Here is a 17,522-nt window from a genome sequence, read left to right as displayed (position 1 = left end):
AGCCTAACTGTGACCCCTCCTCACCAATACTGTTTTTCTAGAATATCTTACAAGATTCTACTTTTCTCCCCTTCCTGGTGAGAGACCTCGATTCGATGCCTCCATTTTCAGATGCATCGTTCACAGTTGGGCTTCTGAAAAGGGCCACAGCATCAGAGACAAGCCTCATCCAGTGACTTCCTTTGTTATTTAGCTGTGGTCACCTCTTCTAGCTCCAGTTACCCCAGACGTGGTGTTCGAAGAGCTCTCCATCGGCGTAGGAATAGTTTCAGAGGCGCCCATATGACACGCTCCCCAGAGGGACTGCGGGGCCGGTCCCCATGCCCGCTGCGGGGCGTGGAGAGACTTGGGCTCTCCCTGGACCTGCTCACAGGCAGAGGGGAGGGAATGGGGACCGGGATTCTCCGTTCCACAGAGCGATGCCCTCAGATGGGAGCCCGAAGGTGCAGTGGGTGCCCCAGGGAGAGAGTGCCGGCCGCTCAGAGGTCAGACCGAATGCCACGACAGAGGTCACATTTGGACGGGCCTCGAAGGGGGCGTAGGAGTTTGCCAAGCAGAGGGTCTTGGAAAGGCTATTGGGCAGGAGAGAGAACAGCAGGTTTCACAGAGCCGTGTGAAGGGCCTGAAGTATTTGTGGAATGATGTTCAGTTCATGGCGGTGGGAACGTAAAGTTCACGACAGAACTGAACTGACGTTGGTGAGGCTTGTGGCGGAGCTGTCTTGCGAAGGGCCCAGGGTCATGATAAGGAGCTCGGCCGTGTCCCCACAGACGATGGAGAGCCCGGGAGTGTTACATTTCACACGACTTTTATTTTATGTATGGGATTAAAAGTAGGGAGTTTAAAACACGAGGCCACGTATAGCTAATAATTTCACTCAAAACTTGTCTGATTTAGGTGGGAGAAAGCAGGGGGCTTTGGAGGGCTCATCGAGTGTCAGCATAGAAGGGAGTTTCTTGTCGAAAGATTCGGATTGCAATGATTTTGTGTTGAACGCTCGAGGACAGAACCTGCCCACTTTCATGTCCGCTGGCCTCCTTTACGACTTCGCTAACAACTTCTGCTCCACAGCCTGGAGATTTTCCGTGTCGCTGTGAATTCCGCCAAGACGAGGTCTACACAAGAAGGAATTGAGTTGAGGGAGAGTCGTATTCCCCCTAGAGTCTCGCTACCTGTCACCGTTCCCCCATTCCCCAAAGTTCTGAATTTCGTTATCAAGTTTATCTGACGGAGTCCCCCCATCTCCCCCTCCATCTTCCCAGGAGCCTGGGCAGCGTGTGTGACGCCTGCGCCGAAGATGGGACGTTCCGTCAGTATGTACACTCGGCTTCCTCTAGGCGTGTGTGCGACTCCTCGGGTTACTGGACTCCAGAGGAGGCAGTGGGTAAAGGACCATGGCTTTTTCATCTATACTTTGGTGACCGCTGAGAATGGGGGTGGAGGTAAAGGAGGGAGAGGCAACCCCATGTGCCTGTGTGTGTGTGCTAAGCGTGTGTGTGTGTGTGTGCGTGTGTGAGAGAGAGATTTGTTGGGAAAGCCTCTGCCCGGCACCTCTGTGTGCCAGACATCCCACGTGTGCTTACCGTGGACACTCGTTGGTTGTGGTGAAGTAGAGGTCAGCGCGGAGGACGGAGGGATGGGTAAGTCAGCTGACCCGGGGGTGACCCCAGGATGAGATAGCTCAGGCCATCTAGAGCATCCTGGCTCATGGAGCAGCCTTGCCACATGACAGCATAAGCTGACCCGTCACTCCTCTCAGGAGAGTAACAGCACAGGGAACACTCCTGCGCTGGCAGAGCCCGTCTGTGCGGGGCGGGGGTGGACTAGGTGTTCCAAACTGATCATTCTCATTTCGGCTGTTTTTATGAGTCTCTTATTCACTGGTACTGGTTGTGCTTTGGACGTGATCTACGCTAGGCTTTGGGAGGGGGAAATGTTTTAACTCCCTTTTTCTGTTCCTCAACCCCACTTCTCAGTCACACATTCAGTCACATATATACATCAGTGCCTCTAATTAGAGCCTGAACGTTATCCAAACCCAAGTGCAGGAAACGCCGTTGGTGTGAGTGTCAGCGCCTTCTTCAGGCTTGAGTTGATCCACCATCTCCATTCGGTGTTTGCCTGGTTATCATCGTTCTCTTTTGCTATTTTTTAAGATCCTAAAAGCTACTCAGCGAGATGTGTTGGACATGATCCTATTTGAGTGAGCCTGCACTCTTGACTCTGACAAGAAAAAAGGAACATTGGTCTAAGAGTCCACACTGTCTCCAAGAAATCTCCTTGGGCTCCCAGTTACCGGAACGACAGGACCCTCGAGGAGACATCTGGAGGGAGACGGTTCACTAGATTGATCTCATAGGACTCTTTTCAACTGAAAGTTTTGGGGAAAGAGTGGAAAGTGGCTGTGAAATTTACATCAGCCCTGCATCGGACTCGTTTGGAGATGGGCATTTCGTAAAAGACTGTTTCTGTGGCAGACAGTTTGTCCTGTGCTAGTGTTTCAATGCCCATTTGACTCCTTGGCTTTGTACTTTTTTCTGCATACTTCTTGGAAATTGTTCAAATTATTTGGTAGAGGTGAAAAGACTTAGAAGTCCTGGGTTCCGAGTCTCGTTGTGTTGTGTCTCGAGGCCATCCGAGCCAGTCAGCTTTCAGGGCTCTCACATATTTTAATCTGAGATCGTAATAAAAACTTTCCGACGGACAATGCTGCTCTCACATCGGCTTTCAAAGGCCTTTACTCTGCTAGCATTTTCAGATGATTGTCAGAAAATGCTAAGAAATACTGGTCTTCTTCTGCTTTGAGAAGGTGAAGGACCAAGTCACGTTCGAAATATACACAGTGAAAGTAAGCGAACCCCCCAGCAGAGCATGCGCAAGCGCACGTATTCACAGATACGATCAAAGCGTATTTGACGGCCCTTCATGAACACCTGTTGAGAGCCAGCACTGTCTAAATGCTGTCGGGGATGGCAAACCGCGCCAGGCACAGTCCCTGCATTAATGTCATCTTCTGGGGAGTGGGGGGGACATCCTTGGCTGCACAACCCAAAACAGCCCCCACCCCATCATTCTCCAGTTCTCATTTTTCCTCAACGATGCCGTTATCACTTGGAATTACACTTACACCTCTTCATCTGTGGCTGCACCGCCTGTAAGATATATAAGGGCAAGACCTTTTATCTCTCTTGTTCACCTAGGTTAGTGCCAAATATAAACAGATACACAGTCAAATTTTGTTGAATGAACGAATGAATGAATGGATCCACAGTATAGGTAAAAAACAATTAGGACCATAACTTGTAACACACACACACACACACACACACACACACACGTATACTTGAGCTTGTTTCTTCTGGGTTTTGGGACATTCTTTATTTTCCAAATCCTGCAGGGCTAATAATACTATTTTTGCAAATGCAGTTTGCACATGTTTCTATGGAATATTGTATAGCTCTACACTAACTTAGTAAGGCAGGGGTTGAATAGTACTTATAAATGAGGAAATCAGGGCTTAAAAAGACCAGCCACAGCGCCTATTACAGCCGGACTCGATGGATTCCTAATTTAGCATTCTCTTTCAATTCCCCTCACGTGATATAAAAGAAAAGCATCTCGTTTGCATTGTTTTTCCACAGAGCTACCCTTAATATGTTGGCGATATTTGAGTTTTCGCGATTACATTTTTGCTTGGCTACTGAGTCCCCATTTTTTCCCCACTCAAGAATTAGTGTTTCTATTTCCTGCCTACTGTTCTCTCCATGTAGCGACTGACCTATGCTCACACACACGTGAGCCGAAAAGATTTCAGCGTATGGTTTTACGATTTGGTGACAGTGATTTGGCAGGGCCGCTCAGGGGCAATCTTAGGGAATGAAAGAAGTTTGTGAAGCACCTACCTAGTTAGCCAGATGTAGCGTCAGGCTGAAACAAACATAAAACAGCTTTGGAAGCATTGATTTATCATAAATTATTAATAAACCAAGCGCAAAGAATTCTCCTCTGCTCAAGGATTCGTGAAGGCCATGACTTACCTTCTCTGCATCGGCCTCGCGTTCCAGCTAAGATCTGGGCTGCTCCATTCCCAGCGCCCTGTGGCAGCTGTCTCGGTCAAGGCTGCCAAGTAGAGGTGGTGTGGGACAAGCCGCCACACTTCTGAATTGTCACACCTTGTCCTCCGTAGTACTTATGATCCAACCTGCTGAGCTGACCAGCTTCTGCAGGACCTCAAAGTTCTCTTCTTCATGCTTCTTTCTGGCTGCTGATGCGGCCGCTTGTTTTCAGATTTACAATGCTGGATCCTGACGTGTCTGTCTTTCTGCTCATCTCCCTCAGGCCCTCCGGACGTGGATCAGCCCTGTGAGCCCAGCCTGCAGGCCTGGAGTCCCGAACTCCACCTGTACCACATGAACATGACAGTCCCCTGCCCCGCGGAAGGCTGTAGCCTGGAGCTGCTCTTCCGGCACCCTGTCCGGGCCGACACCCTCACCCTGTGGGTCACCTACCTGTCCATGGACTCCCCCCAGGCCCTCTTCGATGTGGAGATCTTGTTGGAACACCGGGAGTCTGTGCACCTGGGCCCCTTAGACACATCCTGTGACACCCCGCTCACCGTCAAACTGCATGTCGACGGGGAGGTGTCGGGCGTGAAAGTGTACACCTTCGATGAGCGGATGGAGATCGACGCTGCTCTCCTGGCTTCGCGGCCCCGCAGTCCCCTGTGCTCTGGCTGCAGGCCTGTGACGTACCAGGTTCTCCGCGAGCCCCCATTCGCCAGCGGCTCGCCCGCCACGGTGACACATCCTCACAGGAAGTTCACGGACGTGTGAGTTGGGCTTTTCTAAACCATGGGGCTTCTTGAGGTTTGGGAGTGGGCTTTGCTTCCTTCCCCCACCCCCCACCCGCCCAGTTTTTTACACCGTGACATGTTCACGGTGTAATGTTCAGAATCTTAGAGGCGGATTTTATTCTAAAGTGGCATATCCGAGATGAAAAACAGAAAACATTCCCTACAAAGGGCCAGCAGGTAACCTGACTGACACTGCCAGACGATGGTACGCGAGGCATTTCGGTTCGACTGGAAGTAGTTGCCTCAGCTCAGTGGATCAGAGTCAGCTACTCCTCGCTGGTGACACGGTTTCGTGTCTGATCCCTCGCCGTAACTTTCAGATCATCCGCCACGGTTCCTGCGACCCTGGGAGGTCCCAGGCAGCTCGCCCACAGCAAGGCGAGGAGGCCGGGGGTCCCGAGACGGCGAACTCCGTTTCATGACTCACTCGCGCTGTGTGCTTCATGTTTTCCTCGCTTTCTCGTCCCTCCCTCCCTCTCTTTCTCTTCCAACTCTCCTCTTCCTTCTGTTCTTTCTACAATTAGCTGTGTTCCTGGCACTGTGTGCTCCGTGCTGGGGACACGGACTCAGATAAGGTCATCGGCTTAAAGGAGTTCAGTGTCTGGAGCCGGAGACTGGTATCGCCAAAGACAAATTCTCCCTACCTCGTGATCTTCCTCAGAGACTGCCCCGCGGGCAAAACGTGGGGTAGAACAGAAGTTTTATCAGAGGTGCTGTATTGGTTAGTTTCTGTTGCATGAGAAATAGTCACTCAACATAGTGAGTTAAAACAACAAACACTGTTGCTTATGATTCTAGGGGTTGGCTGGGTGTTCTCATCCGGACTGGCTCGGCCAGGGCCGGGTGGCCTGGGCCGACCTCACGCGCACGCTGGAGGCTCAGCTCCGACATCTGGGGAGACAAGGCCTCTTCCCACACGATATCTCATTTTCTAGTGGGCTTTGCCCGGGCTTGTCCTGGTGGCAGTGAAAGGGTTTCCAGCAGCAGGGAGGGCACGCCCCCAAACGCTCGCATTTTTCAAGCCTCTGCTTGTTACTCATGACAACGTTCCACCAGCCAGAGCAAGTCACACAGCCAATTCCAGAGTCCAGGGGTGGCAGGGCAGACTCTTATCTCTCGATGAGAGGAGCAGTGAAGTCACACGGCCGAGGGGTGTGCATTCAGGATGGGAAGCATCGTGGTCCTTCTGCAGTCTCCCACAGCTCCAGAAAAGTAAGATAGTGTTCTCCTTGAGCTTTGCTACAGGTTTCTTCCCATATCGCTCTCTGAATTAGAACTAGAGGACAGCGAAATGGTCAAAAAGCTAATGCAGATGAGAAGGTCGATCACGGGATGACTCTGAAAAGAGTATTATCTTTTAATATTTTTTAATTATTATTTTTTTTACTAGGCACAGTTGGCTTACTTACTTTATTTATTTACTTATTTATTTTAACAGTAAGGCACATATATATTTACACCGTGTATTCACCTCCCATAGTTAGATTTCTTTCTGTCACCATATTTGACCCCCTTTACCCCATCTACCTCCCCTCCCCACCCCCTACATATAAACCTAAAAGCAACAAATGAACAGGACAAACAAACGGAGACTCACGGACACGGACTATAGACTAGTGGTTTCAACTAGTATTATTTTTGAGCTTCTCTAATAAAGCCATTAAAATGATATCCATTATCGAACTTGACATCCGCACACACACACACAATCTTTAAGGTCAATAACATCCCATTCTATCGATGAGAAACTAAGCTTCACTTTACTTTGGTTGAACAGAGCTAGTTAGTGGCTGTCTCGGGATTAAAATCCAATGTTTTGACTGAGTCTATTTAGGTTTCCTTTCCTTGCCAGCAGACTGCCTTTTACAAACTCAGGTCGTTGAAGCTTGGCCTGCCTGCTGCCGAGTGTGTCCCCAAGAAGTGCAAACACATGCCCACGTTCCCTTCCCATCCTTTCTTCCAGCCCGTGTGGAAAGGTGTCACGCTTTTATGCATGCCTGGGTGAGCAGTCCCGACAGAAGCCACCCTGTGAAGGGAAGCCGTCCGAATCGATTACGAGAGGAAATCGGTTTTGCTTTTGAAATATCTGGCACTCTCATGAGGAGATTGCTTCTCTAAAGAAAGCTAATTTAGAAATGGAAAAGCCTTTACTATTTGGGTGTCTTTCCTATTAAAATAACTAAAAGCCAGCACAGGAGTTCAGAAGGGAGTGTTTGAAACCCCATGGCATTTCCTGCTCGATGGTGGCAGCGTTAAGCAAGGGCACGTGGCTTTGCGGTCGAGTTGAAGAACCTGGTAGAGAAGAGGGGGTCTTGGCGGGAGACGTGTGGTGGCCATTCGCGGCAGTCTCAACAGCCCTGTGAGAGCCTGTCCTCCTCAGTCACTCCCATTCCACCTTGACTTGGGCGGTGCTTTTCCACTTAGGACAGACGTTGGACAAAATGCAGACGACGGCAGAATTTGTCTTTGAACCCATCAGCCTCCTCCCCTCTGAAATGTTCTGTCTTTCACACTCCCCAGCTGATTGGTGCACTGGGACCCCAGAGAGTCTGGTAGGCTCCTTCCTTTTCCGGTGTTCTCATGAAACTACAGTCCTTATAGACGTGTGTTTTGACAGGTTTAGAGGCAGGCAGTAATTTAAGACATTTCTAATTGTGGAATTTCTTGCATCTCCAAGATGGTGATGCAGGGTGTTCTCACCCGCTTCTAGATGAGAGTTGCTTCCCCCCACCCCTCCTGACACAAATTCTCCTCCAGACACAAATTCTCTTGAGAGACAAAGAAACTGATCCACAGACTCAGGAAGGGCCTTGACGAGCTCAAACTCTGAAGCTTCGTCTTCCGTTTCTTTATTTTCGAAATACACTAGTTTTTCAATAGTTGGTGATTTTTTTTAATGTGGTTGAGATGCACTTGAAATGCTGCCCTCCTAGATTGTGAAGGACTGTTAGTTAGCTCAGTGTGGCTTTGGCGAACATTTATCACACGTTCACTATGGGGAATACAGAAACGAGTATGGTTTCAAACATTCTGCAGTAGGACCGCGTGCCCCAAACTTGGTGTCAGATAACGTGGTGGTACCTGTTTAACATTTACGTTCCCCGCAATATTACTTTTAAACTCCTGCACACCATGTGCAAAGGACCTGGGGCGTGCCTCACTTCCTGGATGTGGTGGTCACGGCCCTCTGGTTTCCACAGGGAGGTCAGGCCTGGGCAGATGTATCAGTACCAAGTTCAAGCTGTAGCGGGAGCAGAACTGGGAGAAGCGTCGCCTCCTCTGAGCCACGTCCACGGAGCTCCTTACTGTGGAGATGGGAAGGTGGCAAGGTGAGTACCGTGTGCGTGGGGAGGCGGGAGCCAGGCCCCCTGCCCTGCTCTGACCAGGCGGGCCAGCCTCAAGTTTCAGTTCGACTTGTTTGGAGATGTAGGGCGCAGGGCACCGCGATTCTACTAGTAACAAAATCTGGGGTCTACCTGGTCGTGGTCTTGAGATGTCACTCACATCCCTTCATAGTGAAGGAGGGACCCACTTTTGTTGAGATCTCACCCCAGAGCTGAGATATCGGGGCTGATTCTTTGGGGGGCCCTATTAAGCTTTCAGAGAACAGCTGCGGTTCAGTGAAGGAATTCACAGGGGAGAAAGTTACTCGTCGAATAATGCTACGGGAGGAGGTGAGGATATCTTTTGGGTCAGTGGCCTGTCCTACGCTGCTAACTGACGAAGGTCAGCTTTCTGAGCTTCACTTGCTCGTTGGACCCTGGAAGACCAATGGCAATGTAATTTCCAACTGTTCTATAAAATCACCGAGGTAAAGATGGAATCCTTCCCCTGGCTTCTCAACAGGCGTGTTCCTCGTTCTATTGCCCATTTGCGATATCAGCCTAGGGGACTAATTCCTTCTGATTTGCCTGGGACTCTTCCACATTTGGCGCAGAAAACTCCTGTGTCCCAGCAGTCACCCTGCGTTAACCTGTCCTGAATGCTCCTTTAACTTGTCATCTACATAAAGCTCCCTGGGTGTAGGAGCCTAGAAGGCCACTCGCTGTGATTTGTCTTAGATTCTGCATGCTGAGATGGCGGCCTCTTTTTAATTTCCTAGACCAGGTGAAAATATATTGTATCTTGAAGTCCCGATAGGAAGCACGTCTATAGCCTTTCTTAGCATCCCGTCCCATCATCGAGCAATCACTCGACACTGTTCATCTTCTCAATCTTCTCAGATCCTTGAGCTTCGGTGTAAGCCTTCTCCTTTTCACAGAGGTGTAAACACCAAACGTTCCCAGGCTTTGATAATATATGGAGAGGACGGGGTTACTCGAATACCCAGACCTGGCCAGTTTGCTGCCAACTTCTGTCTCATTCGGTCTCAGCCTGCTACCTTCCTTCTTCCATCTCAGTCAGATTTTTCCCTGGGGAAGCCTCCTGTGTGCACAGACTAAGACTGGCTGTTGTTATTTTCTCTGTTCTGGCCCCTCTTTTTAAGTCTGCTACTTACCAGGTAAGGCGTATGGGGGGTTTGGTCCCCACTGCAACCCAGGCAGAATCCTCCTTAAATAGAACTTTTCCCTATGTCATGGCATCTCCTACAGCTGTTCTCTGATGGTAAACACTTGAGGTCCCAGGATGCCACATATGCCTGGAAGTCTGGGCCAAAGCAGTGAAGGGCCCTCTCTGTAACTTGGTATTGCACATTCTCTCCTGTGCCGTGAAACAGCTTCACCTGAAGCAGCTTGGCTACTGGGCCTTACAAAGTTTCTTATCAAAATATTCCTTTAAGCATCTGCCTGTATTCCCTCTCTGTAAAGAGTCACAGTTAGTTCTGCCATCCAAAGGGAAGATTTCTCTGAATTGCAGCTTTCCCTCAGCCGGAGGCTCCCCATTACACACAAAACAAGAAGGAGCCATCCAAATGATTTAATCCACTGTTTAAAACTTGAGCAATGTGTTGATTCCTTCTAAGGGCATCACAGATCCCCAAAGAAGTCATCCTCAGACTCTAGTTTTAAGAATTTTTTATTAAAAGCTAAAGGTGGTCACTTTGGGTACCACTTATCAATAAAATATCAAAACGAAAACCACGGAGGGCCCTGAAATTGTGAGCGGTGTTGGGGTACAAGTTCATTATCTCAGTCTCTGCTGCCCAGCGGGGAGCCACCGACTCCGCGTGGTGCCTGTTGAGCCTTCGGAATGTGGCGACTAAGAAACTGAATTTTATTTTATTTTCAGTAATTTAAGTTTAATTTCAAAACCAAAACTTGATCCAGTTACCGGAAAACCTTTAAGTGTATCTGAAATAATTTGGGTAGGTAGAATCTACTTTTCTAACCATGGATTCTAAGAAATCTAAATACAGATCATGTTTGAATCAAAATTTTTTGTGAGAAATGCACATCAGGTTTTAAAGACAGCATTCAAAGAAAGAATAACGTCGTTAATAATTTTTCTGTACTGATTACATATTGAAATGATATCTTGGATATATTGAGTTAAATGAAATATATTGTTAAAATTAATTTCACCTGTTTCTTTTTGCTTTTTAATGTGATTTAGAAAATTAAAAATTATATGTAATATGGGTCTCATATTTCTATTGGGTAACAGTGCCTGAGATGATACCCAATATGCTTATATTAATTGTTTAGATTATCTTCAAGATGAAAATGAATCTGAAGTTTTCATAATTTCTTCGGTTATGTTATTTTTATATCTCTTATTCTTTCTCCTATAGGATGCTTTTAATTCATTTTAAAGCATTCCCATATTTAATTCTTTGATCTTTACTCCATCCCCTTGAGGAGGTATACTTTAAACAATGGTTAGAGCTGTTGATGATGCCCGGAGGCTGAAAACACTTTAGCATTCCAAAGCCCTTCAGCTGCTGAGTTAAATGTGTGCCCATTTGGACATAGTGAAAAGTCAAGGAGAAAAAATGGTAAATCTCAAGCCATTTTACAATGGCCAAATCTTGGTTCTTTCAAAGTCCAGCTTTCTTATTTTGTTCCCATAATATGCTTTGTGTACTCCTCCTCTAAACTAACTCTCCCTCTCCCCTGCTCCCCAATCCAAATTTAGTCATTGGTTTTATCAGCATTTGAAGTTCAAAACAAACATGAAACTTTTCTTCTCCCGGTATGTTTCTCCCCTGCAATACATGTTATCAGCCACCAGGTGGTAGTAGTGGTGGGGAGTAAGGACAGGGACCTGAGCCTCAGCCTTGCCTTGGACTGAGAGAAGACAGCAGTTGGCTGACTGCCCGGTCTTAGTATCCAGACAGATTTCCGTTCTACAGAATCTTGACCTCGATGACAACTGCATCTAGATTGATCAAAACAGTGAACACAAAGAAATGTCAGATAAAAATGAACAGAAGACAAAACCACACACAGATAAGCAGGTTTTGTTTCTCTTCACCTAATTCACTACATCTCAGATTTCATTCATAATAGAGCCGACAGGGCCTTTTCTAGTTGAAGACCACTTACCAGAAACACTGTCAGGACCCTCGTGAATCTTCTCGACATTTCTGAGCCATGAGCTATTTGAATTTTGGTAATTCCCTCAACCTACCGGAAACGCCAATCGAAAATCATTGCTTAATTTGTATCTTCTTTAAATGTCTATATACCTAATTTTTTCCCTGTGAAAACATCTACTACTTTTCTGCAGCTTGCACTTTTTAATATATCGTAGGAAATTTAAAGAATTTAAAATGATGGTCACTAAAAAAGAAAAATCATTTTATGTGTGTGTTATAAGCATGTATATTTTTACCTTCCAGGAGCTTGGGCGAAGAGTGTGATGACGGTGATCTGTTGAGCGGAGATGGCTGCTCAAGGGCGTGTGAACTGGAGGAAGGCTTCAAGTGTGTAGGTGAGTCTAGGAGCACTTGCCGAGGCTTACATCCTGGTTTTGGAGGTGGCTTCAGATCTTAATTTTGTGAGTTCTTGATATTCTGTAACATAGCTTGGTGATAATAATAATAATAACAGTAACATTTGATGTGTCTCTTGTGTGCCACATACTAATTGCTTCACATATATTATCTCATTTGATCCCTACTGTAAATATGAGGAGACTAAACTGAGGCACGAAGACCTAAGATATCTTGCTTTCTCTTACACAGCTAGAAGTGGTAATGTCAGGATTTGAACCAAGGAAGTACAGCTGTAGAATCTGCAGGTTAAACCACTGGGCTAGACTGACACCTAGATTAATTTTGCCAAGGGTTTCTCCTGGGTCTTCATGTCTAATATCAAAATATCAACTAAGTAACACAATCATACAGACTCTATGTAAAAGTTAGGGTAAGGGATCATTCTAAGCCAAAAGGAGTACTGTGTTTGATAGATAAAATCATGAAGGGTGACAGAAGGTCATAACACTTCTTAATCTTGTGGAATCACTGGAAATTAGAGCTAGGTGGCATTGACTCTAGACTCTTGCCGCTCAAGGAGGCTGTCTGAACACTTCTCCTAATTCTGGTTAAAGCCATCAGCAGGCTTCTCGGATGTCGATTATTTTTCTATTCCCATCTGCATACATTGAAATAATTTTCTAGAACGTAACCACTCATCAAAATTATTTTAAACAGCAGTGCATTTAAAAATATTTTAATGTCTCTAAATCTCAAGATAAAGCGGGGTACAGTGTATTTATGCAGATTTATTAAGGTGTTAAATACTGTGCAGAACACACTAGAATCCCTGTTCTCTAGAGCAGAATCATAACACCATAAACTCTTAGTGATCTTCCTTCCTTCCATCCATCCATCCATCCATCCATCCATCCATCCACCCACCTATCTCTCCAACAAAAAATATTCACTGCCCACCATGGACCACAAGTCTAACAGACACCCCGATCCCTTCCCGCATACAGCGTTGTGGTGACTGAAGTCCAGCTTCCCTCCATTATAGAAATCCCTTCCTCCACTTCCCGAGAGATGGGCCCCTGGCTTCTGCTCACATACTTCTAGCAGTGAAGAGTGCACCTTGAAACAGATGATTCTGTTTAAAAATGGCTTTATCTGTTATAAAACTCATCTCTCCCTTCTGGTTTGGAAACTGAGGCTCAGAGAATCTTAGCGACTCATCCGCAGGCATACACTGAGGTCTCTGCCGAGCCGGTCCTGGAACTCAGCTGTCCTGATGCTTAATCGAGTGTTTTTTCCTTGCTCTGAATCTACAGAGGATATTTTTTTCCCCTGTTTTATTTGACTACCATTCAGATACTTGAAATGCCTCCTCATTATTCTGCTTTCCAAACCAAACATCCTCGCATGTGATTAGGTTTCCAGACCCTTTCCTATTTACCTTAAGCTTGCATGCTTCACGTGGTCGGTGCCCAGAAAGGAATTCAATACTCCACATGTGGCCTGGATGTGCAGAATACGCTGACCCGAGGACCTCCCCTCTTCTCTACCAACTATTTCTTAATCTCACCTCTGTTTGCATCATTTCTGTTTATAGCACACAGTGGGGACTCATATTGAACACACACACACATACACACACACGTGCGCGTGCGCACACATGCACACACGCACACATTCTCCAAACACCGTGCCTTCTCCAGCGCAAGTCACATCTCATTTAACTTGAGAGCAGACCTCACTTGGTTTCTATCACATCTGATCTCATTCAGTTTAGCTCATATTTTCTTAGCCTCTAGCTCTAGTAAGACTAGACCTAAATTTTATAAAGCAAAGTTAAAAATGATCTATTCCACAGTTAGACATCTGTTTCAGTGAGTAATACATTTATGGTATACTAAGCATAAAGTTCTATTTCATTATTTCTCCAAAGATTAGGTTTGAAGGAACCACTGTGAAATGTGTTTTAAAAGTGCCAGTTATGATTTAGATGGATTTGAAAAAACAGAGGCAAAATTTTAAGTACTTAGTAAAAAAGAAATAGAGAAAGAGCAAGAAGAAACAGTTATTGGGTAATAAATAGAAAAATGAAACAAATATATATGTTATAAATAATATGCATGTTATAAATTACATGTTGTAAAATATATATGTGTATTCAGATATACATATATGTATATGTACATATAAAATGTATACATAATATATACATTATATTTATGTATATAAATACACATTACATGTCTCTCTCCTAGAGACTGAGGGAGGGAGGAGAAGGAGAGAGAGAGAGAGAGAGAAGAATCATTATGGGGAAGTCATTCCAAATATACATGTATTGGCTTTGGGGAGTGGGTTGGGGAGTGGGCTGGGGTGTGGGAGGGAGTGGGTTGGAAGTGGGTTGGGTAGGCCATAGGTTTGATGAAATGTAGGCATTTAAAGCCCCAGATAGATTTAGAATAGAACCAAGTCTTCAGAACAGCGGCTTATTCCTGGCAAGTGAGATTAATTTACCACAGTAAGGTCTTAGACTTGAATAAATTATTGAGGAAGATAATTAGTAAATCCCTGTTGATGAGCAGCTGAAAATTATTGGAATAGCCCTGTGCCATTGCTATGAAGAGTTGAAAACAGCAAGATTGAGATAGTAATGGGACGTTTTAGCAATGATGTTATTGAATGTGTACCTATGTGATTTATTTTGAATCTTGATCTTATTTTCATGTCCAATTATTTTAAGTAGAAATGGGAAGGAATTGTGCTGCTAATATTAATCTGTCCCACATTTTAGTAGAAAATTCAGTAGAACTTAATAAATGGCCTAATAACTGCATCACGGCTTTCTACATTGGAAGTAGTTTGCACATCTCTAGCTAAGTACTCCTCACTTAGGGTTATCTTATGCACAAGGATGGAGCTTGTTCAGAGATTAAAAGCTTGATTTGTAACACGATACTTTGTCATAAGCCTTTATTTCTCACCTATTTGCTCTTGAAGAAGGTCCTGCCTCAGCCTGAGGCAGTGTGAGCAGTGGAGAGCCCCCCGCACCCACGCTCCAGGAGCCTGGCTCAAATCCAAGCTCTGTGACTCATGAATCACGGGGATCTTTGACAAGTCCCTTAGAATCACTGAGACTCAGGTTTCCTATTTATGAAACAAACAAAAAATACGTACCTCCCATGGTTGCTGCAAGACTAAATCATACGCCGTGATCCTCAGAAACCCGAGCCCCCGTTGTCCACGTGCGAGCAGAGGCAGGCTAGTGGAAGAGACAATCCAGCAGCAAAAAGCGATTGCAGGCCGACCCCCCACATGGGACATTTCACAAACCGTGAAGGGGATCCAAGTACCTAACACATCGCACCATTTATTTAAATTCCTTTTCTTCTTTTATCTGCTTTTCTTACATCCCCGGCTTCCCCAAAGGATCTTGCTCAGCTATTCCTTAAAGTTCCTTTCTACATCCAGCCCACAGCCACATTTTTCCTCCCTGTCTTTCCAACCTCCAATCCCACCCCTTTCTATACTTCTATTGTATAGGTGGATTCTACCACTTTTCCAATAGAAAAAAATTATTCTTTAGGGGTGTGTATGTGTGTGTATGCACGTGTGTGTGTGTGTGCGTGTTGTCTGCATGTTCGTGTGGGCGTTCGACTGTCAATCATAAGATTCTCTTTCGTGGGCTGGAGGAAAATGTAATTATTTTTATATGACATATATAAAAACTCTTTCAAATGTTATACGATATTTCTTGGCAGGGGAGCCAAGCCTGTGTTATATATATGAGGGAGACGGGATATGTGAGCCTTTTGAGAAGGAAGCCAGCCTTATAGACTGCGGTCTCTATACTCCTGATGGATACCTGGATCAGTGGGCCACCCACGCTTCCTCCTCCCATGAAGACAAAAACAAGTGTCCCGTTTCCGTGGTAACAGGAGAACCTCATTCCATGGTAAGTTAGGCCAGAATAGAGTCAAGTCTGAGCAAAATTGTGAATTGACTCCCCCAGATGCTTAATGGGAATTTACACTTTTCTCCTGCCTGACATCAAATGTAGTCCTGAACTCAGAATAAGATAATGTTAAGAGAAAAGCTTCTAGACTAGCAATTAAATCTCATCCTCCACCCTCTGTCCACATAACTCTCCGGTTTTCATCTAGGACCCTTTGCCTATGCAATAGCTCACTTCAAGGTATATAAAGGCATCTGAAAATTAACCTAAGAAGTACACATATCAGAAATTACAGTTCGGATTTGTATTTGAGATAATTTATTCTAAAAGAAGAAGCAGAAGCAGTAAAGAGTCAGAATGCTTGGGGTATATACTATTGGATTCACCAGTATTACTATTATTATTACTGAGTGAGGTTTGACAAGTCACTTACCCTCTGTGGGCCCCAATTTTCTCATATGTAAAATGGGTATAGTCATGCCTTTTATATTAAACTCACTGGTTTACTACACAGAGCAAATGAAATTTAAAATATAAGAAGATCGAAGTATAATTTGATTTAAAGAATTCTAATTACTGAAAAAATCCTAGAGTAAGTACTAAAAACAAATCCTTAGGTACATAAATTTCCTAGGATATCTGTCTAAATAAGAGATCCCCTGAGGACCGACATCTATGAATTGTAGTTGAATACTGAAAAGCAGATTGCTTTGGCTGCTGGGTGCTATTCCAGCTATGGCTACTGCCCAAAAAACTCTCCCATTCATCATGACAATAGGCAATACAGTCCTTTCAACAGAAGTGAGATTTGGCTGTCTAGGTATTTTGTCACTGGATTTTAGCCTAGAGGACACATTCCAGGGTTGAGGGACTGGCCCAGGTTGGTGCCATAGTCCAGGAACTCATCAAGGACCTAGGTGTCTTCCAGATTCCAGTTCTTTACACCCTTGGCTTGTGACTTTCTTCCTCCTGCACGTGAACGTGACCGCTGCTCCTTTGGGCATGGCGTCAGGGTTTCAAGCAGGAAGAAGGGGGAAGGTCAAAGGGATATAGGGGGTGTGCTAGTTGAGTCTTCCTCATTTTATGGGGAAAATGGTATCTTTTCTGGAGGTCAGCACTGTAGACTTCCACCGATATCTCATTGGTCAGATCCAGGTTACTTCATCGCCCTCAGTTGTAAGGGACCCCGAAGAGATGAGCATGTATAGCTGGATATGCTGTCTCTGTGAACAAAGCTGGAGTTTGTTAATAAGAATGCAATGGGAAAATGGGCATGGATAGGCAACTAGCCATGTCTGCGACACTCCTTCAGCCGAGTTCTGGCATTTTTCACAGGGGTTCTGGTGCCCAATGGCAGGGAGCCAGGAAAGTCGGGAGATCCTGCGTTAGCGACGGCTCCCCAGAGTGGTTCTTAGTCTAGCCTGTCTGTCTTCCTGAAGTGAAGTGGGAGAAATTTCAAGAGTTTTGCTTCCCTGGCTCCTTTACCCATCTGAATGCTCAGTGGCCCGCTGACTCAGTAGCCTCCCTCCTGGGGCCAGTGGGCCCTGCGAGGCAAGGCTCTGGCCACTGTCCTGGGCAGACTTCCGTGGCGTCCTAGGGGGAATTGCCTGAAATGTGCCAGGACTAGTCTTTGGGCAAGATCCCTTGGTCGCCGGCGGGCTGAGCTCTGCCATGTGTGGTTTTCTACCCAGGCAATTATACCTGGAGGCTGACAGAGATCATCGAGACCTACACCCAATTTCCTGCCGATAATGTAATCAGCGGGTGCTCAGAAAGAGAGGGAAACTTTGGTCTTGAGCTGCAGAGTTTCATTTCTGGTCCTTATCTCTCACCCACCACATTTAATT

At 45.7% G+C, this 17,522-nt stretch overlaps 1 protein-coding gene across 1 annotated transcript in view; it reads left to right on the top strand.

The window, feature by feature from the left end:
• Positions 1-17,522, top strand: part of PAPPA2 (pappalysin 2) — a 207,421-nt gene that overhangs the window by 86,555 nt on the left and 103,344 nt on the right. The window contains exons 6-10 of the mRNA XM_039881111.1: positions 1,263-1,384; positions 4,339-4,828; positions 8,053-8,181; positions 11,634-11,725; positions 15,482-15,675. Coding sequence (XP_039737045.1) covers positions 1,263-1,384; positions 4,339-4,828; positions 8,053-8,181; positions 11,634-11,725; positions 15,482-15,675 — 1,027 coding nt within the window. The remainder of the gene's footprint in view (positions 1-1,262; positions 1,385-4,338; positions 4,829-8,052; positions 8,182-11,633; positions 11,726-15,481; positions 15,676-17,522) is intronic.

Source organism: Pteropus medius, unplaced genomic scaffold (genome assembly GCF_902729225.1).
Source record: "Pteropus medius unplaced genomic scaffold, Ma_sr-lr_union100, whole genome shotgun sequence".
NCBI classification, from domain to species: domain Eukaryota; kingdom Metazoa; phylum Chordata; class Mammalia; order Chiroptera; family Pteropodidae; genus Pteropus; species Pteropus medius.
This window is presented reverse-complemented; position numbering and strand designations above follow the sequence as displayed.